Source organism: Lytechinus variegatus, chromosome 1, assembly GCF_018143015.1.
Source record: "Lytechinus variegatus isolate NC3 chromosome 1, Lvar_3.0, whole genome shotgun sequence".
In the NCBI taxonomy this organism is placed as follows: Eukaryota; Metazoa; Echinodermata; class Echinoidea; order Temnopleuroida; family Toxopneustidae; genus Lytechinus; species Lytechinus variegatus.
In genome coordinates this window covers 77,995,295-78,021,029 of record NC_054740.1, presented here as the reverse complement: position 1 = coordinate 78,021,029, position 25,735 = coordinate 77,995,295, and the positions used below count along the sequence as shown (strand labels likewise).

Here is a 25,735-nt window from a genome sequence, read left to right as displayed (position 1 = left end):
AAACACCTGCTATTTGCAACAAACCATTGATAAGAAATATACAAAATCTGCAATAATTTTCAAAATAAAACGAAACAATACAGATCACTACATTATGTAATATACTTTATTTCTTTTTCATTAAGGCCTATATTTTTCAACAAAATAACCTTTCCAAAATATTCTAATCTAAGCCGGTAAAACTTCAAATTTATATAATTTTGAATGGAACACAATTTGTTCGAGGCCCTTTTTTATTCAAAACATATAATAGATAATCTATTCATCTAAAAAAACATTAATGTAAAGCAATTCGATTTGCAAACGTGTTTACGCTTTGTTACATCAAAACTCGTAACTTTTATTCCAAAATCAAATATAGTTAATTATCGGTTTTTATTTTCACCCATGCACTTATTAACAACGTGAAAACCTAAATGTTTAGAATAACCATAAGCTACATTTTGTTGGACAAATATTGTTGGGAAAAATGCCAAAGTTAAAATAAAATTACCCCTTTTCATTGTAGCAACCATTTTTTCTGTAACTAAAAGTCAGAAAGTAATTCAGCAGCATCCCACCTTCAGATGAGCCTCATAATCCTCGTATTGTAGGCCAAATAGGACATTTTTGGAATCTTAGTTGGTGAGTTTCAAAGTCTGGTTAACGATTATGCCACACTTTGGTCAAATTTTTAATTGGCTCAATAAAGTTCATAAGGTACAAGCTTTATGTTCTTTCCTGGTATAACACCGCCGCATAGAATCACGAAATGCACATGTCGCATAACCAGCCATAAATAAACCATGCATGCCATCATTACAAGGCATTTTATACAAGGCGTTAAACTTGAACAGAAACTGGACACCGTGCCAGCTAAACGACCACAAAGACTGATAAAAATATTTGTGATGATAGATTACTTTATACAATGCACACCCACAAACAATAAAGTTATATACATACACCATCATTGTATTATAGACACTTTTGAGATGTTTTGTTCACTGAGCATGTAATAAAACTGAGATTTAAAATTCACATTCAGCTACTCGTGCATATATACAAACATATAAATCGCCTATAGTCTGTAGGCGATTTATATCAAGTGCCATGCCACCTTGAAGATTTTTCACCAGAAATGAGTGCATTATCATTCTCTTTTAGGAGTAAACTACAAAAGAGTAAATCGATAGTGGATTTAGAGTGAAATGTGCATGTCTTGATTGATCTCAAGCGTTCAATGAGGTCACTCCAAAATGGGATCTTTTCACTTAAAGATAAATGAACTCTTTAAAGAGTGAATATTTTCAGGGGGCAATAGACAGATGAAAGCTTCAAGCAAATTTGGCAAATTGATAAAGGTCTGGTGACCATGGAGCTACTATACCCTGACAGAGCAGTAAGTCCATGCGCTGACGGGTGCCCATCAAAGATATAGAATTGTTCAATATTGTTCATTAAAATCAAACACAAGTTTCACTGATGAATACTCACTATAAAAAAAACATAACTTCAACAGGGAAACCGCAATCCCAGGCCAAATTTTACTGTGAAAATAGCGTAAGCTTTACGAAAGACCCAATTTAACGGTGAAATCAGTGTAGAAAAGACCCTATACTGTAAATGAAATTTACCGACAAAATAAAAATGCATCGAATTCCTGGCAACTTGCTGCGCGACTTGAAATTGCATTGGTTACTGTATTTTTTTTCATCCGTTTGTCTATTTTTTTTATTTGGGAGGGGGCTACACAGATTCCATTATTGATCTGGGTCTGTCGTAAAGTTTTTCGCTATTTTTACTGTAAAATTGGGCTGGAAAATTGTGAAATTTGTCCACGATTGAAAAATAGGATATATCTAGAAATTAAATTAAATATAAGCTAAATTTTAAGCCTACACACACTCTTATTCCTTAATCATTTTTATATATTATTTATCAACACTATTTATTTCATTAAAATATATAACTACGCATTACATAAAAATATAAATATATTATACTTCTTACAAAAAGGACGGAGGTCATCAATATCAAATATAATATTGCACGCTATATCATAGAACAGGAAATTCGGTGCTTTATTTATTCTGATACCATAACTAACTGTATTAACTAAACGGTTGATATATTATTCAATGTCAAGCCAAGTTTGATTTCTTATTCAGGTTGAATCCAGAATAAGCTCAGAAATATTATAATATACATAATCAATACTGTATTAAATTAAACTTGTTATCTAATTTCGGATGTTCCCTCACGATTAAAATCAATTCAATAATACTGCTCATTTAACATTCAGTTTTTAGTGTGCAATTACATAACAATGTGCAGCATTCTTTTCAGATAGTTTCTCTAATGATTATATATTACATCTCAACTATGTTTGATTGTCATGAATTATCATGGCGGAACTCCAAGGGGAGATAAGTGACGTCACCAGTTGATGCATCATTCCAAAGCTCATTAATTAACTCGGTTTAACTTTATGACATGAAAGCCCTACATGAGAATGATTATCAATTCTGAAATTTGAATAACGCAGAAATGGATAAACCCTCTTTTAAAACAAGCCATTGAGTTATTTTCTTAAAAAGACATTATCGTATCATTATATTAGATTTGAGAGGAATTTATACTCTTTGAGATGAAGCTAGATCGGGTGCACATGTACTTTACCAGAACATGGGGATATGCTGGAGCCTGTCATGAGTCATTTTATGCTTGTTTGTAAAGCCATAAAAAGAAGCAGCCTATAGCTAGGTTGGGAGAATGCAGAGGAGAGGTGTGCGTTTCCTCAGAAGATGGTGAACATCTTGTAGACGGATCAAGTCACTGGTACCAATCTCACCATGACAACAGGCGCTTATACTGGAAGCAGTATATTCAAAGTCTTTTTGCTTGATTGCAATATCAACTAATGACGCAGTTGCCATTCTTCTTCTTCTGATGAGCCTGCATAGCTGGAGCTGTGTTGTTTTCCTGGATGAAGAAGAAAAAGAAATGACTGACGCATTTACAAAGTCGCCTTGATAAATCATGCCAGTGACACACCCATTAAAATATTACTTTAAAATAATGACACATCATTTCAATGAAACACTTATTATAATTCAGACAGGACTTGTAAAGAAAATTATACTATTTATTAATTGTCGCGCATTTTGTCGAGGCCTTTATATGTCATTTTCAAGGAAGTCGGCTTAAAGTAAAAATGCCCCAAAAAAGTTTCGTCATTGGAGATGAGGGAGAATTGTGCAATATCGACAAGTTTCCTCTTGCGTTTAGGAAAAGGAATATCAAGATAGCTATCATTTTCATACTTTGACAAAATGTCATAATAATGTCCCGGTCCCATGTCAAAACTCCAAGTAATAATAGTGAAAAATGTCAGCTCTTTATTATTAAAATTACAAAGTGCGATCCATGTCCACCTCAAAATTTTCCTATAAAGTGCTTGAAATATAGAGCTTAATTTGATCCTTTTCAGATCAGAATACCACTCGCACTTATTATTATTAATTATAATTAGCATTATTAATGTAGGAAGATCCCCAATTACTCATCATTTACGATTGAAATTCATGATTTATAAAACATGAAGAGAGCGTCCCGTTTGTATGTCTAAATTACGATTTTTTTCTTCTCGCGCTTCGCGCTGGCATTAATTGTTTATTTGTAAACCTATCTTGTTTACGATTTTAAAAAGTGGTTGGAATTTCACTTCTTTTTGGTAGAAATGTCAAAAATTTTCAGCTCGCAATATTAATGTAGGAAGATCCCCAATTGCGTATCCTTTTGTCTCGCCCACCAGAGGTGAAGGCGTCTGTCCGTCCATCACATAACTCCGCAACCGTAAGTCACTTTTCAACCAAACTTGGATTGTAGATGGACTTGGGGAACCTACATTTTACGCTGCAGTCAGAGATCACATAGTAAGGTCAAATGTCATTTTCAGGTCAACGTTAAAGTTTACTTGCAAGACTATCTTATGACACCTAACTCCGCAACCGTAAGTCACTTTTCAACGAAACTTGGATGATAGATATTCATGGGGAACCTGCATGTTATGGTGCAGTCGGAGTTCACATGGTAAGGTCAAATGTCATTTTCAGGTCAACATTTAAGTTTACATGCAAGACTCTCTTATGACACCCAACTCCGCAACCGTAAGTCACTTTTCAACCAAACTTGGATGGTAGATATACCTGGGGAACCTGCATGTTATGGTGCAGTCGGAGTTCACATGGTAAGGTCATATGTCATTTTCAGGTCAACGTTCAAGTTTACTTGCAAGACTCTCTTATGACACCTTACTCCGCAACCGTAAGTCAATTGTCAACCAAACTTGAATGGTAGATGGACGTGGGGGACGTACATGTTATGCTGCAATTGGAGGTCACATGTTAAGGTCAAAGGTCATTTTCAGGTCAACGTTAACGTTTACATGCATGACTCTCTTATGACACCCAACTCCGCAACCGTAAGTCACTTTTCAACCGAACTTGGATGGAAGATGTACTTAGGGGAACTGCATGCTATGCTGCAGTCGGAGGTCGCATGGGATGGTCAAAGGCCATTTTCAGGTCAACATTAACGTTTAAGTTAAAGACTCTTATGATAAGTATTCCATGTCAGTCATTTCACAATGAAGTTTCGATACAATTCTGTTGCGTACCCTTGCAAATCACGATATTTCTGGTTATTTTCATAAGTAGGCGAGACACAAAATCGCTTATGCCTTATCTAAATTTTTTAATGCATGTGGACATAACGTGTTTAAGGGGATTTTGAATACTCATGTTCGCGCGAGGGTGCCCCCCCCCCCTTACATAATTTGATAATTCTGGGATATTCAACATCAACCTTAGACAATTAAATCCTAGTAATTTTGTATGCTTTTAAGAGAAATGTTGAAATATTGCGAGATATATTTGTTTCTAGGGGCCATTTGTACTTGAGAGGACATTTTTTAATCTCTCACATATTTCAATTTCTTCGATACATCTAATTGATTCATCCAGAAGTAATTATTTCACAGGCCTTCGTGAGCCCAATTATCTATATCGACTTTCTAATAGTCAAATTTTTCAAGTGTCGTAAAATTCATCATGTTACCATGGAGATAAATACTTGTCACCATGGTAGTGACGCAGACTCTTACGCACGATCAAGAGACGAGTAATCAAGTGAACTTTGGAAGGTAACATAATGTGAGATAGAGTTCTAAGCTCTGGAATATATGGATACTGTTGAGAATGATGACGGTGTTTATGATGATCATGGTATTACTACAACATACATTATTAAAACTGAATTATTATTGTTACTATAACATTAATGATGTTTTTGTGGTTATCGTTCTTCATATTCTTCTTCTTATTATTATTATTATTCATATTATTACTATTATCATCATCATTATTATTATTATCATTGTTATTATTATTGCTATTATCATTATTATTATCATTATCATCATCATCATTTTTAGATAGATTATACTCATTTTCAGCTCCCCTTTCTTTTTCAAAATTCTTCCCGTATAATTGTAAAGCTTCGTTTTCTTCATTATCATATTCTTTTCCCTCCGTTCCCTCTCCCCCATCCAATCTTATCCCTATTTCCCTCTCATCCTTCTCTTCTCACATCATAATTATCATCGGTTTATACAACACTCAACTCAATCTTAATACATGGATTTGGCTGTAACTTCACAAACAAATTTTCCTAAGTTTTCCTAACTAAATATCATAAACTTATTTCTAAACTAGATTTATCCAAAAAGAAACAGAAAGAAACACACCTGTAATTCATCCACGTCTTCTATATCATATACTTCAACGTGTTTCCCTTTCGTTTCGTTGATTTCCTGTGATGAAAAGAGTGAAAGATATTCGTACTCAGAGGGAAATATTGACAAAATATATGTTTATCATACTTGATACCGAAGACGATAAATGATTCATGAACGCTATTTTAATTATTGGTCTAAATTTTTTATCATCATCATCATCTCATCACCATCATCATCACCATCAACATCATCATCATCTCACCACCATCACCACCACCACCATCATCATCATCGTCATCATCATCATTATCATCATCCTCATCATCATCATCACCACCATCACCAACACCAACACCACTATCATCATCAGCATCATTACCATCATCATCTCCACCACCATCACCATCATCATCATCAACATTATCATCATCCTACCATTATCACCAATTCACCACCACCACCATCATCATCATCATCACCACCACCATAGATCCCACCAGTGATTTTATCCATAAACTACACCTTGATTTCTGCTTCTAGAATTCTTATCAACGCATCTCTGTCGTTAAAAATATTTTTAGTAAGTTTCAAGGTTTACTTACCTCATAATTTGAAACGCCATTCCCATTAGCCACTTTGGAATTCTATAAGTTGGAAAGAAGCACGTATAATGTTTTATAATGATGTCTAGATTATAAAGATTAATTTTCTTCACTCATTTCAAAGAATCCTATTATCAGTTTATTTAGATGGGAAAAGTCCATACGTATCGAAGACGTACATCGCAAATACAAGGAAAGAGGATTTGTTTATATGGTAACAATGTTAAGAGCCTCTTAGAAAAATGGCATAAAGGCCCAGGTGAGGTAAATGGGTACCGGAAGGAATAATTCCTTAAAAAGCAGCATGCGCTAATATATAGCTTAGCCGGGTGATATAGGAGCGCCTTTAGCACTTAACAAGGTGGATATGTGCGCAATATAAATACCCTATTATTATCATTATTATAATGCAATTAATATAAAAAGTGTAATAATAAAACTTTAAGCTGTTGTATAATTAGAGAGGTTACGTGCAGAACGTACACTACATATGCTAAACCCATGGACATGAACAAAAAATTACTACTGAACAAAATAAAAGAGAAATATATATGCATGTATATACTTCTTGATAATATGAAATATTTTATCACTAGTAAGAAATTTGAAAGAGTGCTTATATCGTAGGGCTCAAGTGAATGCGTCCATGAACCTGATCCCCCAAAGTTTTACACTGTGACTGTGTCCATACTCATTATCTGAAAAGTATCCTTTTTCTGAAATGCTTACTTGATTTTATTTTTTACATTTTTACATCCATGCACGGAGTATTTTATTGAGTAACGATCTCATATTTTAGAGGTTCCGGAAGAGTGATTTGAGGGAGTAAAAGAATCGGCTAAAACAATATTTATTAATTTCAATATCGTGTCAATCATTCATCTACCCCAGCTACTATTTAAGAGGAGACACAATAATTTAACATTTTTAGGCAAATCACACATTATGCTGTAGAAATGAAAATTGATACTTGGCATCGCCTCAATATGATAGGTTCCATACTTACGTTGTTTGGTAATGCTTTTAATTTTTCCTCGATTAATTTGACTATATCGTCATAATTCATTCTTTCTGCATAGCTTTTCGCCGTATCTTCTGACTGATCATCCCACTAAAAATGAATTTAAAAAATAATGAAATTATGAAGATAAGACTAAGGATTACAAATGTATCATGAAATCTATTTCAACCAGATGCGAACCTAACGTTTGGAATCTAAATTCCATTGAATTGGGCACAAGAAATACAGATTAAAGAAACAGTTCATCGAAATCAATGACAAAAAAATATGATAGAGTGATTTGTTTCAAGCACTATATTCTTCAATGTAATATCATTAAAAGGGCCATTATACCTTTCAGGTAAAATAGTCTCAGAGTAGTTTGTTGAAAATTTGCATTTTGCACGAATCAAGACAAAAAAAATTGTAACATAAAAAAATTCTCCACACTTTTCTCAAGCTTGACAATGATTAACTAAATGAAAATCAAGCCTAAGCCATTTCATATAAATCACAGCTCAGTGTATAAGCAAATATCGTCACGATGGCCTCGGTGAATGGGGAGTGGGGTGGGGCGCATTGCACTCTTCGAAGTGTTTTGGGTAAGGAAACAAGTTACAAAAAGGTAAAAGACATCTTCAAATCAATTTTACTAGCTAAATTCCACGTGTTCTTCATGATTAAGGTCTACTTTTATTTGCATAACTATTTCATAGTTCTGCGCAAATCGTTTTTCACTAACTTTTCAAAAGAAAGTGGTGCTCACTCAAGCGGAAATATTTATCGTCATTTGCTTAAATAGATCTGTACCAATGTTAAAATGTGAAAAAATCTTCAGGATATTACAATTGTGTAATTTCAGAGGATTTTTTCAAAGTGTAATTTTTTTTGATACGCACTGTATACGTGCACAAATACATACAAACAAGTTAAAAAAACATAATTGTAAGGGTTCAAAGTACGGAAGGGCAAGTGTATTTCAATAGGGGTGAAGTAGACGTTTTTGTGATGAAAATAGGGGTATTCATCATTATCTACGGATAAGTACCCTCTTCAACACGCTTTTGTCTTCTTTTTTTTCTCTCTTATATTTTATTATTCTGTTTAATTTTATGTGATGCTTGAATAGGAAGCAGTCACCTCCTACCTCGCCTTGTGACAAAGAAAAAAAAGAACACAACTGGACGAGTAGCAAAGACGCTGTAAGGGGTGTTTGGGAGAGAATAGAAGTAGGGCTGGAGGTGCATCGTGCATAAATGACATTTTGATTTTACATTCGTTGCTAAGTTATCATAAACATGACATGATCGAGCTACATGTAACAATAAGTTACACAATATAGAGAACCCTCGCAATGCAGGAAAACGACATTGATGGATGCCAAAGGTGGTTTCATCATGAACACGTATCATGAGGGAGCACTCGGTTGTAAATTTATATCCCGCGTTATCTTCTCCTTTTTTTTAACCAATGGCTGGTTTGCTTCCTTTAGTAATCACCTCTCATATATCGGCATCCGTCAAAATTCTATCACATACAGATTGGCAAGTTCAACGTAACACCTCTAAAGCAGCAAATCAATATCACACTGGAAACACCTTCGAAATTATAACTTTGTATCTTTCATTGTAATATTTTGTGAAATAAGCTGCTGCAACTGCTCGTTCTGATTACTATGAGGGTTTTTCAGCTTCTCTCACTAATATAACGCCAAATATCCTGCTATAACCTCTCCAGATTTGGGGCGGTCAAATTTGGCGCCGCCCGCCCCCCCCCCCCAACCTAAAATCGCAACCCTTACACAATTGGGTAAGATCCATAATTTGCCTCTTTTCACTTTCATGATAATGACAATGTACATGACCATGATGACAAGAATTTCAAATTCATAACAGTCATGTGAGTGCAAATTTTGCTAAGATACATTGTTGACTAGAACTCTCCACATCTCATATTGGTACATTTGCCCCATTTCCACGGTGCTGCGTTGGCTTATTTAGATACTGGGGTTAGGAAGACCAAACAATTATTTTTAAACATAAAATTAGGGGTATATTAATCATTACTTGCATAATTTATCAACTCTTCTCATCTTCGCCCATGCACACATCCTCTTTGGCATCGCACTTTGTTTTCCACAATTTTCTTTTTTAAGGGGGCCCAGATATAGGAGTGTAACATATTCAAATATAATGACTTTAAAATACCTTCATCACGTGATGTAACTCGACGCCATTTTGAAGTAAAATCTTGGCAATATCCACGTGACCTTTTATGAGAGCTAGTTGTAATAGTGTACAATCTGGTTGGTCTATTTCAGGAGGCTGTTTGGTTACAATGCAAAAATTAGGGAATTGTTATACGTAAAATACAGCATAATTATACTTTAAAAATTATAAGCACGCTATACTGCCTTTTTTTTTATAAATATGATATAAAAACAACAGTTTTAATTGCCGGCGTGGTGTAGGATATTTGGTCAAAATGAAGTGCATGCATCATAAAATATGTTATCGTTAGTTTGGCACTAAAACAGACTTATAAAGCTCACCCGTCTGCAGGAATGCATTTTGGACTATTCGTTTTTCGAAAAGTTTTTTTCAGACTTTAAGCAAATCAAAATTTTGCTTTGACCTGAAAATATACCTTAATAGTAATACCTTAAGTTGCATTCAACCTTAGCTAATTAAATTCACATCATTAAGATATTTATAATTTTGGTCCGCATTTTGAAACATCCGTAGGAGGGACAGGCTTTGTAAAACACTTATACTGGAATTATATGTTTTGTCCAATTTTCTCCTAATTTTGATTGTATCATTTGCATAAGAATGCGTACAAACATCGGAGAAATGATTATTGATACTATACTTACTCGATACATGACGTTGACATCACCACCTCGATTGATGTTATCTTGTACGTAATCGATATAACCGTCTTTGACCGAAGCTGTTAATCTCTGCATATTTGAAAACATCAATAACAAACATTCAAGCTGCACTCTACAAAATATTAGGTGAAAGTGCTCCATGAGGGTAATTATGTGTCTAACCAACATTGGGCATTTCTTTTGGGCACTTTGATTTATCCAATGTGATGACAATTTGGCACATTCTTATTGTTTAACCTTACTCGACAATAATGTTTCCCGCATTGGGTAAAATACTGCCCCAAATTGGTTGGACAAAATAATCACCCTCGTACTGGTTAAAATTTTACCCAATGTTTTTTTCAAAGAAATAGCAACCTTCATACAATAATTTGTTTTCATCCAACATATTGATATCTAAGTTGCTGATAAGATTTTCTTTACTGTTAGACAGATCTGTCTCTAATTATATGTCAATATCAATAACTAATGCAGTAAGCGAAATTATGTTGGGAAAAAACACAACTCATAGGCCTACAAACTAAATTTGTTTATGACTGACGGTATAAAAAATGGTCAAAACGTCGGTTATCAAGACTATTGACGTAATCGAAAATAAAATTTGTTATATCAGGGACAACGTGCAAAGGTATATGATATTGTCGATATTGTCGACTGCAAGTGATTGTGTGTTCGGTTGCTTATTATTCTATATGCATTCTTGATAGGTGACCAGGCGACAGAATATAAATTGAAGTAGGCCCTTATACAGAAAACAAACAATGTGCATTATGAAATAATGGATCCTACGAACCTCGTTCATGTCAAGTTTATATTGCATGTAGTTAGCCAAGTCATTGAATCCCTTGTCTCTGGCAATGTCGGGTACTGTCTTTTTCGTACCAGATAACTGAAATTGAAATTAGAAAATAAAAGTAAACCAAAATCAATATTGAAAAATTAATCAATGCTCATGGAGAAGACGATGAAGAAGAATGATAATTCAACAAAGATAAAATCAGAAGATAAAAAAAATCAAGCCTTATGCCTATTTGGAGTAAATTAAACTTTACATCGCAACACAGAAAATTTCATAATTATTCAAGCGTAAACATATATCACATGAAAATGGCTTCAATGGATAAAATTCCCTCTCATGACAAATAGAGTGTTGTGTTCCGGAATTTTTTTAATAAAAATTACGAATTTGTAGGTGTAAACTTTTTTCTGACTCACTAGGATAATTTTGATAAATCACTATATCACAAGATGTACGAATTTAATTATACAGCTTTTGAAAAACTGCAATGCGCAAACACCAATGATAATGTAAACAAAGTTCTATTATTACGAATTATTTAATGTTACAATAATGGTGACCAGTTTACAAAACATTTCATCAGACGGAGAATGAGAGTATACTTACTGTTACAGTGACGGTTAAATCGGCACCCTTATCAACCAAGAGCTTTGCAATGTGTTCATGATTCTTCTCTATTGCTAATAACAGAACAGTTTTCTTAGCAATATAACCTCCCTGAAATATGAAATAACAAAATAACCAATTATAAATGTATGATAAAGATGGGAGCAATAATCTTATTTTATTCATAATAACTATAATTAGTCTCTATGCATATATCTTAACAGCTATAAAACCACGTCATGCCATACGCACGTTATGTTTCATTTTTTATATAAAGTTTTAAAAAGCTGATTAATGTCATGTAGATTCAGGAAATGAAATAAATTATAACATACTTATTTCAGTAATAACTCTTGGTGGATTGTTTAAAGTGTGACATTAAAGAGATAAAGATTTCTTTTAAAATCATATTCATTTCATCTATAATTTGAATACTGATTTATTGTTAACGATCCCACTTTCCACAACTAATTTCAAGACATGGTGTTCCGTATAAGATTTAGATAGATGCCAATTTATTGATTTTTTTGGTTATCTTACCTCACTTTCGTTTACATCTGCTCCTCTACCAAGCAAGTATTCAACTTTCTCCGTATCCCCTTTCTCAACGGCTTCCAAAATTTCCTGAACAATAAAAACATGTAAAAATATCGATATTCGTATATGTGTTACCTAACGAAAGGCAGAGTCTATGACAATAACAAAATTGATCTGGTAAATATTGAAAAAAATATCAAACAAAACATTCTGCTGAAAATGTTCTCAAAAGAATTTTTTTTCATACGAAATATGATATATTTCGATATGAAGTTCTTATAAATTTGGAGATACTTTACAAAAGCATGATGCAATCATTGAGCATTAGTAATTTACTCGGTAGAGTGATCTGGATCCTGTTACATAAAAGTTACCATTATAGTAACTTTGCCATCCAATGGTAACTACCATGGCAACAATGCTCAAAAGCCAATCAGAATCAAGGATTCCATGAAAGAGACCACTGGATGGCAAAGTTACCATAATGGTAAAAAACTTTTATCCCTTTATTGTAAAAAATCTAATAACTGATAAATTAAAAAAAATGCCATATACCTCCCGCAATCGTTGTTTGATACTCCAATTACTCATGGTCTTCCAATGATGTAGTTACCTCCAGGCGAGAAGAACCGGAACCATCACGGTGAAAAATATGATGACGACCTGTATAAAGAAAATGGAAGAAAAAAACCTAATGTATTGTATGTCTGTACAGTCTGTTGAAAATGTAAAGCGCCGCTGCAATCCCGTCACTCTAACTCTAACAACAGTTGTTTAAACTTTTAAACAGTTGTTTTAAGAAGTTTGAACAACATTGTTAAACAGTTTAAGCACTGATAGTAGTTAGAGCGACGGGCTTAAGCAGCGTTGCTTAACGCTTCTAACAGTGTTTTTACAGTGTATGACAAATCATACAAAGGGAATAAGACAACTTTAGAAGCGCTTTATCACTGTCAACATCAAAGGCTATTTAACAGTTTAAAAACGTAAAAGTCGAAATACCCCCTATACATTTACCACGTCTACTCAGAGCCAATATTATTATCTACGTGACGTTGTAAAAGTATGCAAAATACGTATACAGTTAAGAAAAGCCATAGAAAATGTTTGTCTGCATACCCGTAATCTTGAGGGAGCAAACAGTAATCGACCAAAGGAAACCATATAAATTTGATGGTGAATTTATAAGTATTTTTAATCAGATGTTTTCAATCCATGTGTGTCAAACGCGAACGAATCTACAGCTAATGATTTCCGCCACTGATCTGTGGAGGAAAGGAATTAGAAGGAAAGGACGAAGAAGAAGGTAAAGGATGAGAAGAAGAAGAAGAGGATGAAGACGAAGAAGAAGGTGAAAGATGAGAAGAAGAAGAAGAAGAAGAAGAGGAGGAAGACGAAGAAGAAGGTGAAAGATGAGAAGAAGAAGAAGAAGAGGAGGAAGACGAAGAAGAAGGTGAAGGATGAGAAGAAGAAGAAGAAGAGGAGGAAGACGAAGAAGAAGGTAAAGGATGAGAAGAAGAAGAAGAAGAGGAGGAAGACGAAGAAGGTGAAAGATGAGAAGAAGATGAAGAAGAAGGTAAAGGATGAGAAGAAGAAGAAGAGGAAGACGAAGAAGAAGGTGAAAGATGAGAAGAAGAAGAAGAGGAAGACGAAGAAGAAGGTAAAGGATGATAAGAAGAAGAAGAAGAGGAGGAAGACGAAGAAGAAGGTGACGGATGAGAAGAAGAAGAAGAAGAAGAAAGCATGAAATCGGGAGCAAGTGTTTCATGGTAGATAATAAAAAATATCATGATCTTACTTCATAAAAATTGGTGAGGTGTGAGTCAAAATGGATTGGATGGAAAGATTTGGTAGAATCACTGAACAAAATTCCCCATTTCCTTTACAATTAATCTGACATCATGCACAAAATACTTGGAATGGCTATTCAAATTCTTGAACATTTTTAAGACGTCAAATTGGATAACCAAAATAAAATTCTAGTGAAACATGAATTGATTATGAACAATACCAACATCACGATTGGCTGATGGTAATTTTTTTTTTCAAATAATATTATAGCCCTGACATCATGACATAAAAGAAATTCTTTCGGTTTCTCGAAAATTGAGTTTATTGTCATGGTAAATTTACTAGAACATGACGTATAAGCGTTAATAAAATGTGTACTTGTTGCCATCATTTTTTAATTTTACAGCTTTTTTCTTTCATTCGATTTATGAGTTGTACCATTATTCGTATCATTATTCATTGGCTACTAATCGATAATAGACAATATTTATGATTTTGTTTGTTGGATTTTATTTCATTCAAATCTATTTCAACAGCATATCATTTTACAAATAGGTTTATCACATAACAAAATTATAAACAGAAACAATATTTTAGCTGAAGATATTTATATGAAATAACCATAATAGACATTATTAGACTCACAGTTTAATCACTGTTATTTTGTTTTGTTTTGTATCAATCTTGATCATAAATTTATAATTCAAATACACGAACACGATGCACTCGTATAGTTCACTACACCTGTTCATATTTTATTGGGGTTGTTTAATTTTTTGTTAATATGTTCTTTTTTACCAAACAAGTGCACACCAAGTTACCAATAATGCATATAGCATATCCATTTATTTGAAAGCAGGATAAAAGAGCTTTGTAGATTAAATGCCTTGCTTACGGGCATAGGAGCCGCGGCCGGGGATCGAACCCCGGACTTTTTATGTATAGCCAGGCGCCTTGGACCACTCGGTCGCGGCACCTCCATGATTGTTTAATGAGAATGCCTCTTGATATTCACATTTTCGATTACCACAGGATGAGACAGCGTTACAGATGTACCAGTCTTTATAGATATTATCAGGCTGGGAATAGCTTACGAAACTCAGCTAAAAACAATATGCCTAACCTTGCTGATGAAGATAAATCTATTTCTCCACTTTACATAAAAAAATAGTGCATGGGAGGATAAAGATCGATCATGAATAAAAAGGTAAATTGCCAATTCGTCCACTGCCAACTCGTCCACTCACCATATGGCCTGTTGCATAAAACTTTTTACCCGAGAAAACTCTGGTAAAAACTGAAAACTAAGGTTAGTCTGATTTCCGCCATTGACTTTAGCACAGGCCAAAAACTCCGGTAAAAACAACCTGAGTTTTCTCAGGTAAAAAGTTTTATGCAACGGGCCCATGGTCTACCTTCATTTAGTCTTATGCCATTCCGTCCATCAACATTTCGTCTATCAACCATTTGGTCCAATCATCACTTCGTGTAATCACCATTTCGTCTAATAACCAGTTGGTCTAATACCCATTTTCTTTTCATTCATTTTGCACAATTAAAACTTTAGTGTCGTTACTCCAAATGGTATATTGACTAAATGGCTAATGGTTATTAGACGGAATGACATAAGACTAAATCAAAGTACACTATGTGGTGAGTAGACGAATTGATGAAGGACCAAATGGGAGTAGACGAGTTGGCAATTGGACGAATTGGAAATAAGCCATTAAAAAGGAGTTAACCATGAGAAGCAAATTTATGATACATGTACTTTATAAGATATTACTTACTTTATAATGATAAATGTAGGTGAAAAAAAATGAAGCTTTTGTAATCAACCATTAAATCAATTCAGCGGATTACAATATCATCAGTGTTAAAAAATAGTTTGATTAGAATGCTTCAACAGAGTCATTCTAACTTCAAGAGGGAAGACAAGTATGGTCAACCAACCCTTAACTTGCTCCTTTCAATAATTACATACCAAATCAATATCCTACCGGTGGCGTAATGAGCAAAAAAGGAGGGGGGGCACAAAATTGCAAACACACCCTTTTTTGCTTCTTTTAAGCCTTTATTCAGATACTATCACATTTGTCATACATACAAGGGTGACAAATCAAATACATGTATGAACAAATATTATCATTACCCATAATACCAATAACAAAACCTCTTAATTTAACAAGTATTTACCGTATAATAATACCGTATTGTATGATGAAAAATCGAAAGCAAAGACTTTTCAAGTAAAGAGGTTATCACCCCCACCAAAAAATAGTACTTATACATGTATTTCCATGCCTCCAACTTTTGTAAGACAATACAAAAAAAAATAATAATAAAAATAAAGTCTCTGTTTATTCTTAGAAAGTATACAATAATCTGAATAAAGATTTTATATATAAAACACACACAAAAACAAAAAAACACACCCTCACACACACACGCACCCACACACGCACACACACACACACACACATATATATATATATTATACATATATATATATATGCCATAAAATTTATTGTGAAGTTATCATTTTTCACACCCAAATAAACACTTGTTTTTAGAGGAAAAAAAGAAAATCAGACAAATAGACAGGTGAAAGGGTGACCAATATCGGACAAATAAAGAGAAAGATATGAATTTTTAAAAGTTGTAAACATTAATAATTGATACACGAGCCCTTGATAGGTTATCAAATACATATAACAATTGAAAATGTGTAAAATACAAAATAAATAGATAGATGGAAATATATGAATTTATCGATTCTAAATTTAAGAAAAAGATAAAGAGAAACATTGGAAATGTTAATTTGATGAAATAAGTGAATAGAAATGATAAATGAAGAGAAAAACTAAAAGATAATTAATCAATGTAGATAATAAACTTCACATACATGTGATATTCCCCTATTGTTTTCTCTCAAAAGCTCCCATTAGACTATTCATCTACCTTTCATCAAAATTATTTGATATATTTGTTTCGTATTAAAAGTGAATCCATATATTGTTGTCGACGTTTGAAGATGAAATATCAATTCCAATGCATCTCATAAAATGTTCAATGAACTTTAACATATCAATTAATGGGGTATAATACATCTGAACAATATAATGATGCGTGCGAATCAATTTCAAATGTCAAATATTTCATAAAACTCGATATTGGAGTGTCATTAATCTCCTGTTGATTGCTTTGATCAACCTACAGTCGGAGGAGGTTTTTCAAATCTGAACTTTTTCGAGATAAAATATATATCCTTCTTCTTTTTGGCATTAGGCCTGCATGAATTATTGATATGAACATAATGAAGTAAGATTTCAGAATTTCACAATTGGAATCATAAAACTTAATTCATTAAGGCTGGTTTCTAGGGTATTCAATCTAATTAGAGATTTAATTACTGATCCATCCCTGTGGTCAGCTTTAGTGTGCATATGTAATATGGAGGGAACGAACCATATAAGCAAATTGAACTATATAGGCCTACATTACAAGTATATAGTTTGGCTTGAAGTATCATCGGGCCATGACACACTGTAGTAAATCAAATGGACTCATGGTTTATTTTCGTCTGCGAAATCTTTCAACTAATTTCATCACGTTCTAAAAAGCTTCTTTTAAAAAAAATATATTACTTACAATGATAATTATGCCTCGGTCTTGCAATGTAGTACACATATAAACAAAATGATGAAATGTAACATCGGTCTTAAAGACACAACTTTTATCATGATGAGTTGACGAGAATCATATTCGGCAGATTATTCTTACCAAGTTGTTGAAATATCAACAGAATTCGACGGAGAGGGGTTTATTCCGTGGTTTTCCAGCTGTGGATAGTTTCTGAACACTTTCCAATCTAATACAGATAGTATATCCACTTTTTTTCGTTCGGCGCCGACAGCATATTAATAGAAACCACTCGCGATATTCCCACCTGTCGCTCGGTTGTAATCCTGATCGCTAAAACATGCAGCGAAAGAATGTACAACCTTCTGATTGATTGTGTATGTGGTGCGTGTACGTACTAGTATTGTGTATTCGCTTTTTACTTTAGAGCCATTATTTTGGAGATTATTCGCAGGCTTGTTGCGTACGCTTTTCGGGCGTTCGAGCTCGCGACACCCCCAGGGTATTGTCTGCTCAGCTTTAAGAGCACACAATATCCGATGAGTATTGACTGTTGACATGGTAGCAATGTACGCTGTAGTCCGGTAACAAAAGAGACATATAAACAGGGGGAGGGCTGGGAGGGAGTGCATATGGACCTTTTTTAACTTCCGAATTGTTACAGTATTGGACCGTAAGAACATCTTGCTCGAGATATTTGATGGGACATTTTTGCACGAATGATTTTTGAAATAATCATTCCTGCTCCTTTTTTTTCAAAATAAAAGTATAGGAGATGAAGGATTAGAATAGTCGGTGTTTTGTAAATGAGTTGGTAACATACTAGAGAAGGGCCTTCAAATATTTTGATCCAATATGTTAGAATATAAACTATTTTGTTCAGAAACCAAGTAAATATTATTATCGAATAACTGTTTGACATACAGACCTAAATATAGATGTGATATACAGGTTCAAAATAATCACTTGGAAACAGTATGAATCATAAAAAGAAGAACGCAGTTATTATTTTTCACTGTAGACTTGAACAATATAACAGGAATAAACTGTTATAGAAGATGAAATTAAACGAAGACAACCGTTCCATTTTGATTGTTACCATGGTTATGATATTTTTATAGGAAAGTCATTAAAATACGTCAGCAAATCATGTTTCCCCTCCAATGCAGGCACATCAAATGCTGCTTTTATTTGGGAGAACAGAATTAAAGTATTGATAAAAAATGGAGTGTATATATTTCTGTTTATTGTAACTCCCGTATAGAAACCCGACAGGGCAGCTTTTGCTGGTGAACGCCAAGCTAGTAACCAATCACGTCAGAAACATTTTACGTCCAGGTTGATGAGGGATATAGTGGCTGACCTTATACTACTCTCGGGTCATTTTATCAAAGTGGAGACAATGGCATAGTGGGGATTCGAACTCATAACCTTGCGATTATGAGTCCAATAACCACTGGACCACAAGACCCCTTAAACTATATTCAAATTCATTCTATTGGGGAATATCAGTGGGCATGGTAAATTCTGCTATTTTAACGCGTGGGTGATCTTCAATTTGTAATAGTTATTGTGAAACATAGAAACGAACACTTAAATATCAGCAAACTCACTTTATCGAGAAATATTGAGTCATTGGCAAATTGAATGCTTTTTCAATCCTTACCCTTTTTCGGATTTCCTCATAATTATTTCACGTCACTAATGAGTCCTTACTTATCCAATAAGATAATGTCATTTGTCTTTAATTTGTATGTCACTTTAGGAATATATAGATATTTGTGTGTGTTTTGAAATATTTACATTCATTTGAATGTGAAATTAAAATGCCAATTATGATGTTAAGAGAACACAAAGATAAGTATCATGCTGAATTTTGTCATTTCTGTAGTTCTCAGTTTAGAACATTTGGATTTATTACTGAGAATGTTTTATTATGTTTGATTGAATCAATATGTATTACATGAATTACGGCTTGGGTGTTGTTGTTGTTGTTTGTTAAAATAACAAGACAATATGCAACATTTACCAAAAGATATTATCAGATACATGTATATTATCAGATATGATAACCATAAAATTGTGGAGTGGGAGAGGATAGTGCCAAGCGTCATCGCAAGGTTCTACGTGACAACATCCAAGGTATCACGAAGCTACTCTAGAAGATAATCTAGAAAATAATGATAATAATCATGATACCATAAAGTCAAATGGCCCTTAAGGTTTCATCACTGAGTGGCTTCAGCGTCCTAATGACCATAGGCGGCGGAAGTGGGGGGGGGACGATCCCCCCTAAATTTTTAGTTGATGACCTTTTCTTTTTTGCTTGTCAATTTTTTTTTACATGTGTCCATCACAAAATTTCAGGTGGACCCCCCCCCCTTAAAATTGTTGGCTTCCGCCGCCAATGCTAATGACCACAAGGCTACGAGCCTAACAAATATAGAGCTAATCGATTTACTTAATTGGTCTCATTATCTGTCATACGCAGGGGCGGATCCAGCTTTCGCCAATAGGGGGGGCCGAAAAATATTTTGATCAACATTTTTTCGATTGGCCGCTACAATCTGGCTTTTTTTTGGGGGGGGTTTTCAGGGGCTAGTCCTAACTAAAGACTGAAGTTTTAAGTATATGTTAGTACAATATAAGGTATCTCATGTGGTCTTAATATATAATGCGAGCGCAAAGCGCGAGCTAAAAATCTTTGATATTTTATGTCCTTAGAACTGAAGATTCATAGCAGTTTTTATAATCATGAACAAGGATAAGTATCCAACTAAACAATGCGAGCGCGAAGCGCGAGCCGAAATTTTATCATATAGTAACGTGAAAAGTGACTCAATTAGGACTGTTTTTAGTGATTAATGAAGAGGATACAAGTATCCCCAATTAAATAATGAGAGTGCGAAGCGCGAGTTCAAAATTTCTGATATTCCGACCTGAAAAAATAAACAGTCTAAGCGCGTTTTTATTTAAATAAACAAGCTGTGTGTCTCAAACAATTAAATGCGAGCGCAAAGCATGAGCTTAATTTTTTGATATACTGACATGATAAAGGAGCATTTTCACAAATTTTGGTAAGAATTTCCAAAGAGCATAGGTTTCTCACAAATCAAACAATGCGAGCGCGCAGCGCGAGCTGAACATTTTGATACACATTAACAATTTGTGTAAATCAAACAAAATAATGAAAGCTTGATGTGCGAGCTAAAACATTGTGTGCAAATTGATATCAGAACTGGATATATTGTATATATATTGGTTATATTAGTGTCATTTAACCCTCTTTAATGGGATTCATTACACAGGCAATGCGAGCGCGAGCGAACAATTTTATATAAAGTCTATTTTCCAATTCTTCCGCTCAACTTTTTTTGTATCCTTTCGGGGACGGGCCGGTCGTTAGGAGGCTGTAAAATACACATCATGGGTAAAATACCTCTTTCTTACTTTTCTTTCTGTTTTTCGTAGTTTCTATCAAGGTAAAGAGTACACTTTTTCTGTAGGTTGTCAAAAAATAGGGGGGGGGGGGCCGGGGCCGGCTCGGCCCCCTCCTGGATCCGCGCCTGATACGTATTTCTCCTTTTGATTAACAAATGGTATTACGCAATTCAATGTCATTGCTAAACTTTAGACTTCCTCTATGAGGGCATTGAAAAGAAAGTAGTTCCGAATAATTGAATATCTTACGTCTGAAGTAAGAACGCGAAGTTACTGCGTTGAAAGAATCTGCGCACGTTTAGATATTGCCATCGAATGAAAACATGTCGAGGTTCAAATATTTGTCAGGTTCTCTCTCCGATTCTTTACCATTCAAATTAAAATCAAGTAATTGGTATAAATCATAACTTCACAATTTCAGAAAAATTGTACCCACAGGATCAGCTATCTACTCAAAATTTGTTTTTAATAAGCATGGTTTTAGGTATCCGATTTTTTTGCACATATTATTTACCTTGTCTTAATCTGTTTGTCTCCTATTCTACATTTTTATTTGTTTTCATTTTGAACGATATGATGTTAATATCAAATTAATGTTCCTATCATTAGCAGGGGATCCAGGAGCGACCTGGCTGATTATGACCTCTTTACATCCTCTTTTCTTCCTATTTCAATTTCTTTTACTTATCATTTTTTTAACGTGTGGTGATAACGCTTTTTGCTTGCCACATTTTTTTTTTTTGGGGGGGGGGCACAAAAGTTTCCCCGGTCAATCCCTGACACTTCCCTGCTTATTACAGGTGAATTAGACTCCAAGTGCATTTGATGTCTTTAAGATGACATTTTAAGGTATGACGCCAATGTTTTGATGAGTAAAGGTCTAAAGGAGCCAATGGATTGTTTATTTTTCGTCCACCTGCTAAAAGGCAGACCGAGTCCATGCAGCATTGGAACAATCAAACTCATGCCCGGATCTATAGTGGCACAGGGTGTAGTGCCCAGATTGACTAAATTTTAAAACTTTGGCATTATACCCCCACTAATAGAATATACGCCCCTTTGAACCCAAACCGTCATAAAAACATTTTATAAGAAATTAAACTTCTTTTTCAGTCAAATTTTCAAGAAGTTTACAGAGAATATTAGTGCCCCCCCCACACACAAACACTTTTTATGAAATCCTGAATCACCCCTGATAAAACAATGTATCCAAATTAAAGCAATGCAATTTGATTAATTGTTTGGTTACAGCATGGTATAATGGAGAATGATAAACAGTAAATTTGTGAATAGGACATTGACAACAGCTCATTATGTTTGCTAAAGAATTGACTTTAAACTAATACAACTTGTTAAAAAGATGCATTATTTGCAATATGCTGTCAAAAACATGTTAAACTTAGCTTTATTAAAAGGTTAAGGCAACAAGTGAACATGGCCGCTCGCAAGTTTTTTCGGGGAGGGGCAAAGCAACGTTAAATGTTCTAGAACAGGAAGAAACGATGACACGAAGCGAATGAGCTGATGTGTTAAAAAACATTTTGAAATCAATGTATCTTTTTCTAATTGTATTCACTTTTGTTGCATCGTTATACTTTATTGACCAGAATTGCATGCACAGATGTACGAGTAACATTGGTCAATGATTTTAAAGCCCCCTCCCAATATAGCCCAGAGTCATAACTTAAGTAGGAAAAGAGTCTGAACAGTCGTCAGTAAATAGAACGATTGCGTAATATAACAATAAGCTACATATATTTGATGTTCTACTTATAAGCTTACCTCTGGAGTAAACATGGACGAATTAAAGATTCATTGTTGAGTATATTCTCGCTATTGAGGATACTTCTGTAAGTCTAATAATTGAGTGTTTACATTATTAGAAGAAAAGTAAAAACAACACCTTTGCAAAGAAATACGAAAAAAAAATCAAAACAAAAGGAATGGATAGTGTAAATGACGTACACTTTGAAGACTATACATGGGTTATTGTCATGGGTGTCTATCAAGGGGGGGGGGTGATATGGGTGCCATTCGAAATTCCGAAGGTTCGTTCGTCCGAAAGCGAAATAAGGTTCGTTATTCCGAAGGTTCGTTAAGCCGAAAACGAAATAAGTTTCGTTATTCCGAAGGTTCGTTAATCCGAAAAATGAAATGATCCGTGGCGAAGGAGGGAATACATGTTTTTTTTTACCCCTCTCCGAAAACTAGTGCATGAGTGTGCCCCGTTTTTTATTTTAATACCATTTTTATGCCATTTATTTTTTTTCTTCATTATTCTAATTTCCGTAAAACCTCAGAATAAAGGACTATTCTTTCCCGTTTGCGTACATATTTACCTTGTGAAAACTGCGGTGTTAAAACTGACACCATTTGGTATTAATAGAAGACCACAACCTGAGGTGTTAAAATTACACCCTAGAGATTAAACATAACACCAAAGAGTGTAAACGTAACAACAAAAGGTGTTGCAATAACACCACCAATTTAACACCGGTGTAAAATAATTGGTGTGGTCCTCTATGTACACCGGTTAACACCACAGTTTTTGCTGAGTAGGCCTTGGCGCAACGGACCCCCTCCCAAAAAAAAGTATAAAAGAAAGGAAAATAAACGGGTGAATTATTATACATACTTTAAAACTCTTAGAAAACCTATAAAAAATATATTTTATATTTGAAAGAGGTCAAAATTTTTTTTCGCTCGCTTCGACTACTCGCAGTGTTTTGCCTGTTTACGCCATGTCTGGTCTAAAAATTTGAGACTCGTAACACCACTGACCCCCCCCCCCCTTAAAAATGCTCACACAGAACAAAAAATTTACATTCTAAACATCAAAGCATGCCAGGTAAGGTATAACAAAAAGTGATGTATGTATGCAAACATGGTTTCAAATATTGCAGTCTATTTATTCATAACGGTAAAAATAAATTCCTCGTTAAAAGTTAATGATGATAAAAACAGGTCTGTTCGGAAGGGGTGGCGCTATTTCTTCGTGCGTACTAAAAGCAATGATTTTGCCTTGAATCTCAATGAATAGACATGGATGCATGCAAAAGCATCTAAAAGCATTCCTTTTAAACGGATTTTAAACACGTTGTCCAAACACTTGTAAGAGATTTGTCAGACAAAGCAAAAAGTAATCTAGATACATTTAGTTCCTAGAATCAGTAAATTAAACAGGCAAATCATGACCGTACACAGATTTTTATTGCTGGTGGCAGAAACTTCCAACTTTTGGGGAAAATCTCAAAATCAAGGGAGCAAAGCGACCAAGCTTGTCATCGGGGAGCTTTTGGATCTTACAAAGTGAAATTGAAGGATTTGGTTAATTTTTTGAAAATTTTCAGTAAACAATTTTAAGTTTTCAAACTTTCTGAGGGGGGCAGTGCCCCCTGCTGCGTACGGCCATGCATATGAAATCTACGTGGATATATCTAAATAACACAAATTCGTTTGGGGTCATGGCGATGAACTGTTTGACGTGATATATGTAAAATTGTTAAGGAAACAATACTTTCCATAAATTAGACATTATGGACTATTTTACAGATGAATATAATACAAAATTACAGCAAGCTATTGAATTCACCTGTCAAGAATAACTTATTTCAAAAGGCAGAATTTTAATTGCATACGTGTACAACTAAGCTTGTATAAATAAGCCAGCTCGTAGTTCCATTCTGCAAATGATCATAAGAAGGTCATTGGTACTCAAGTGACATGATGGTTTGATATATAATGAGATTTAAAAAACACACTAATGTCTCGTTTATTCATATATTCTTTTGAATTGTATTTTTCAAGAGATCCATAAAAAACAATGCGTCTATATTAGCGACTGGTATTTCACAGCTGGCCAAGTAAATTGGTATAACATGTTAATGCATTCAAAGTAGAAATGCAACAAATACCTTCATATGTGTGTTCATTGGTGTGCTATTCTAGTCCTGGGTCCCGTAATACAAAGATTAGCAGTTAATCGTACGCTTGAATTTCATGATTGATTGATTGTACATTGTAGACTACAATGTACAATCAATCAATCATGAAGTCAATAGAACAGGGGCGGATCTAGCTTTTTATTAAGGGGGGGTTGGGGTGGTTTGCGAGGGAGCGTAGCGATCGAGTCCAAGCGAGCGGAGCGAGCGAGGGGGGAGGGTGTGGGAGGGCGTGTCCCCCTCTCACAGTAGGGAAAATTTTTGAAAATCTGTGTGTGAAAATGGAGTTTTCTTGCATCTAAACACCACTCTTTTTGGTATAGAGGTCGTTGCCAAATTAACCCCCATGAAAATTTGTAAAATTAAGTTGCATTTTCCTGCAATGTAAGGCCAATTAACAACACAGATACAAAGAATTGGGGACCTTGGATTAAGCACTGTTAGCCTAATACTTTTATTATGAACAGCTTTAAAAGAAAAAAAAGATAAGATTTTAAAAAATGGTCCCCGGATTTTTTTTTTTTTTTTTGGGGGGGGTTGCAACCCCCCAACCCCCCCCCCCCTCTAGATCCGCTTCTGTAGAATCAATCGTAGAAAAATGTTCTACGATCATTGCTAAGCTTTGTGTTATACGGGCCCCTGGTCTATACATTTTCTTCGTCCTGCTATGTAAGGATTCCATACGTAATATCCTGCTTTGAAAT

The 25,735-nt window shown here is 34.5% G+C and overlaps 1 protein-coding gene across 2 annotated transcripts; it reads right to left on the bottom strand.

The window, feature by feature from the left end:
• Nucleotides 1–90: 90 nt before the first annotated feature.
• On the bottom strand, nt 91–18,078 carry LOC121423975 (ankyrin repeat domain-containing protein 50-like). Of its 2 annotated transcripts, XM_041619533.1 has the most exons (11): nt 17,791–18,074; nt 12,772–12,879; nt 12,220–12,303; nt 11,680–11,790; nt 11,068–11,163; nt 10,257–10,343; nt 9,589–9,705; nt 7,388–7,492; nt 6,382–6,423; nt 5,789–5,854; nt 91–2,964 (listed from the first exon to the last, which is right to left on the bottom strand). In XM_041619533.1, exons 2-11 carry the CDS (start codon nt 12,805–12,807, stop codon nt 2,896–2,898), a joined length of 813 nt encoding a protein of 270 aa, XP_041475467.1. In that variant the 5' UTR covers nt 12,808–12,879; nt 17,791–18,074; the 3' UTR covers nt 91–2,895. The 2 variants fall into 2 exon arrangements, with proteins under 2 accessions (XP_041475467.1, XP_041475475.1); XM_041619541.1 differs by lacking the exon at nt 9,589–9,705 and having other exon boundaries at nt 17,791–18,078.
• Nucleotides 18,079–25,735: the final 7,657 nt, after the last annotated feature.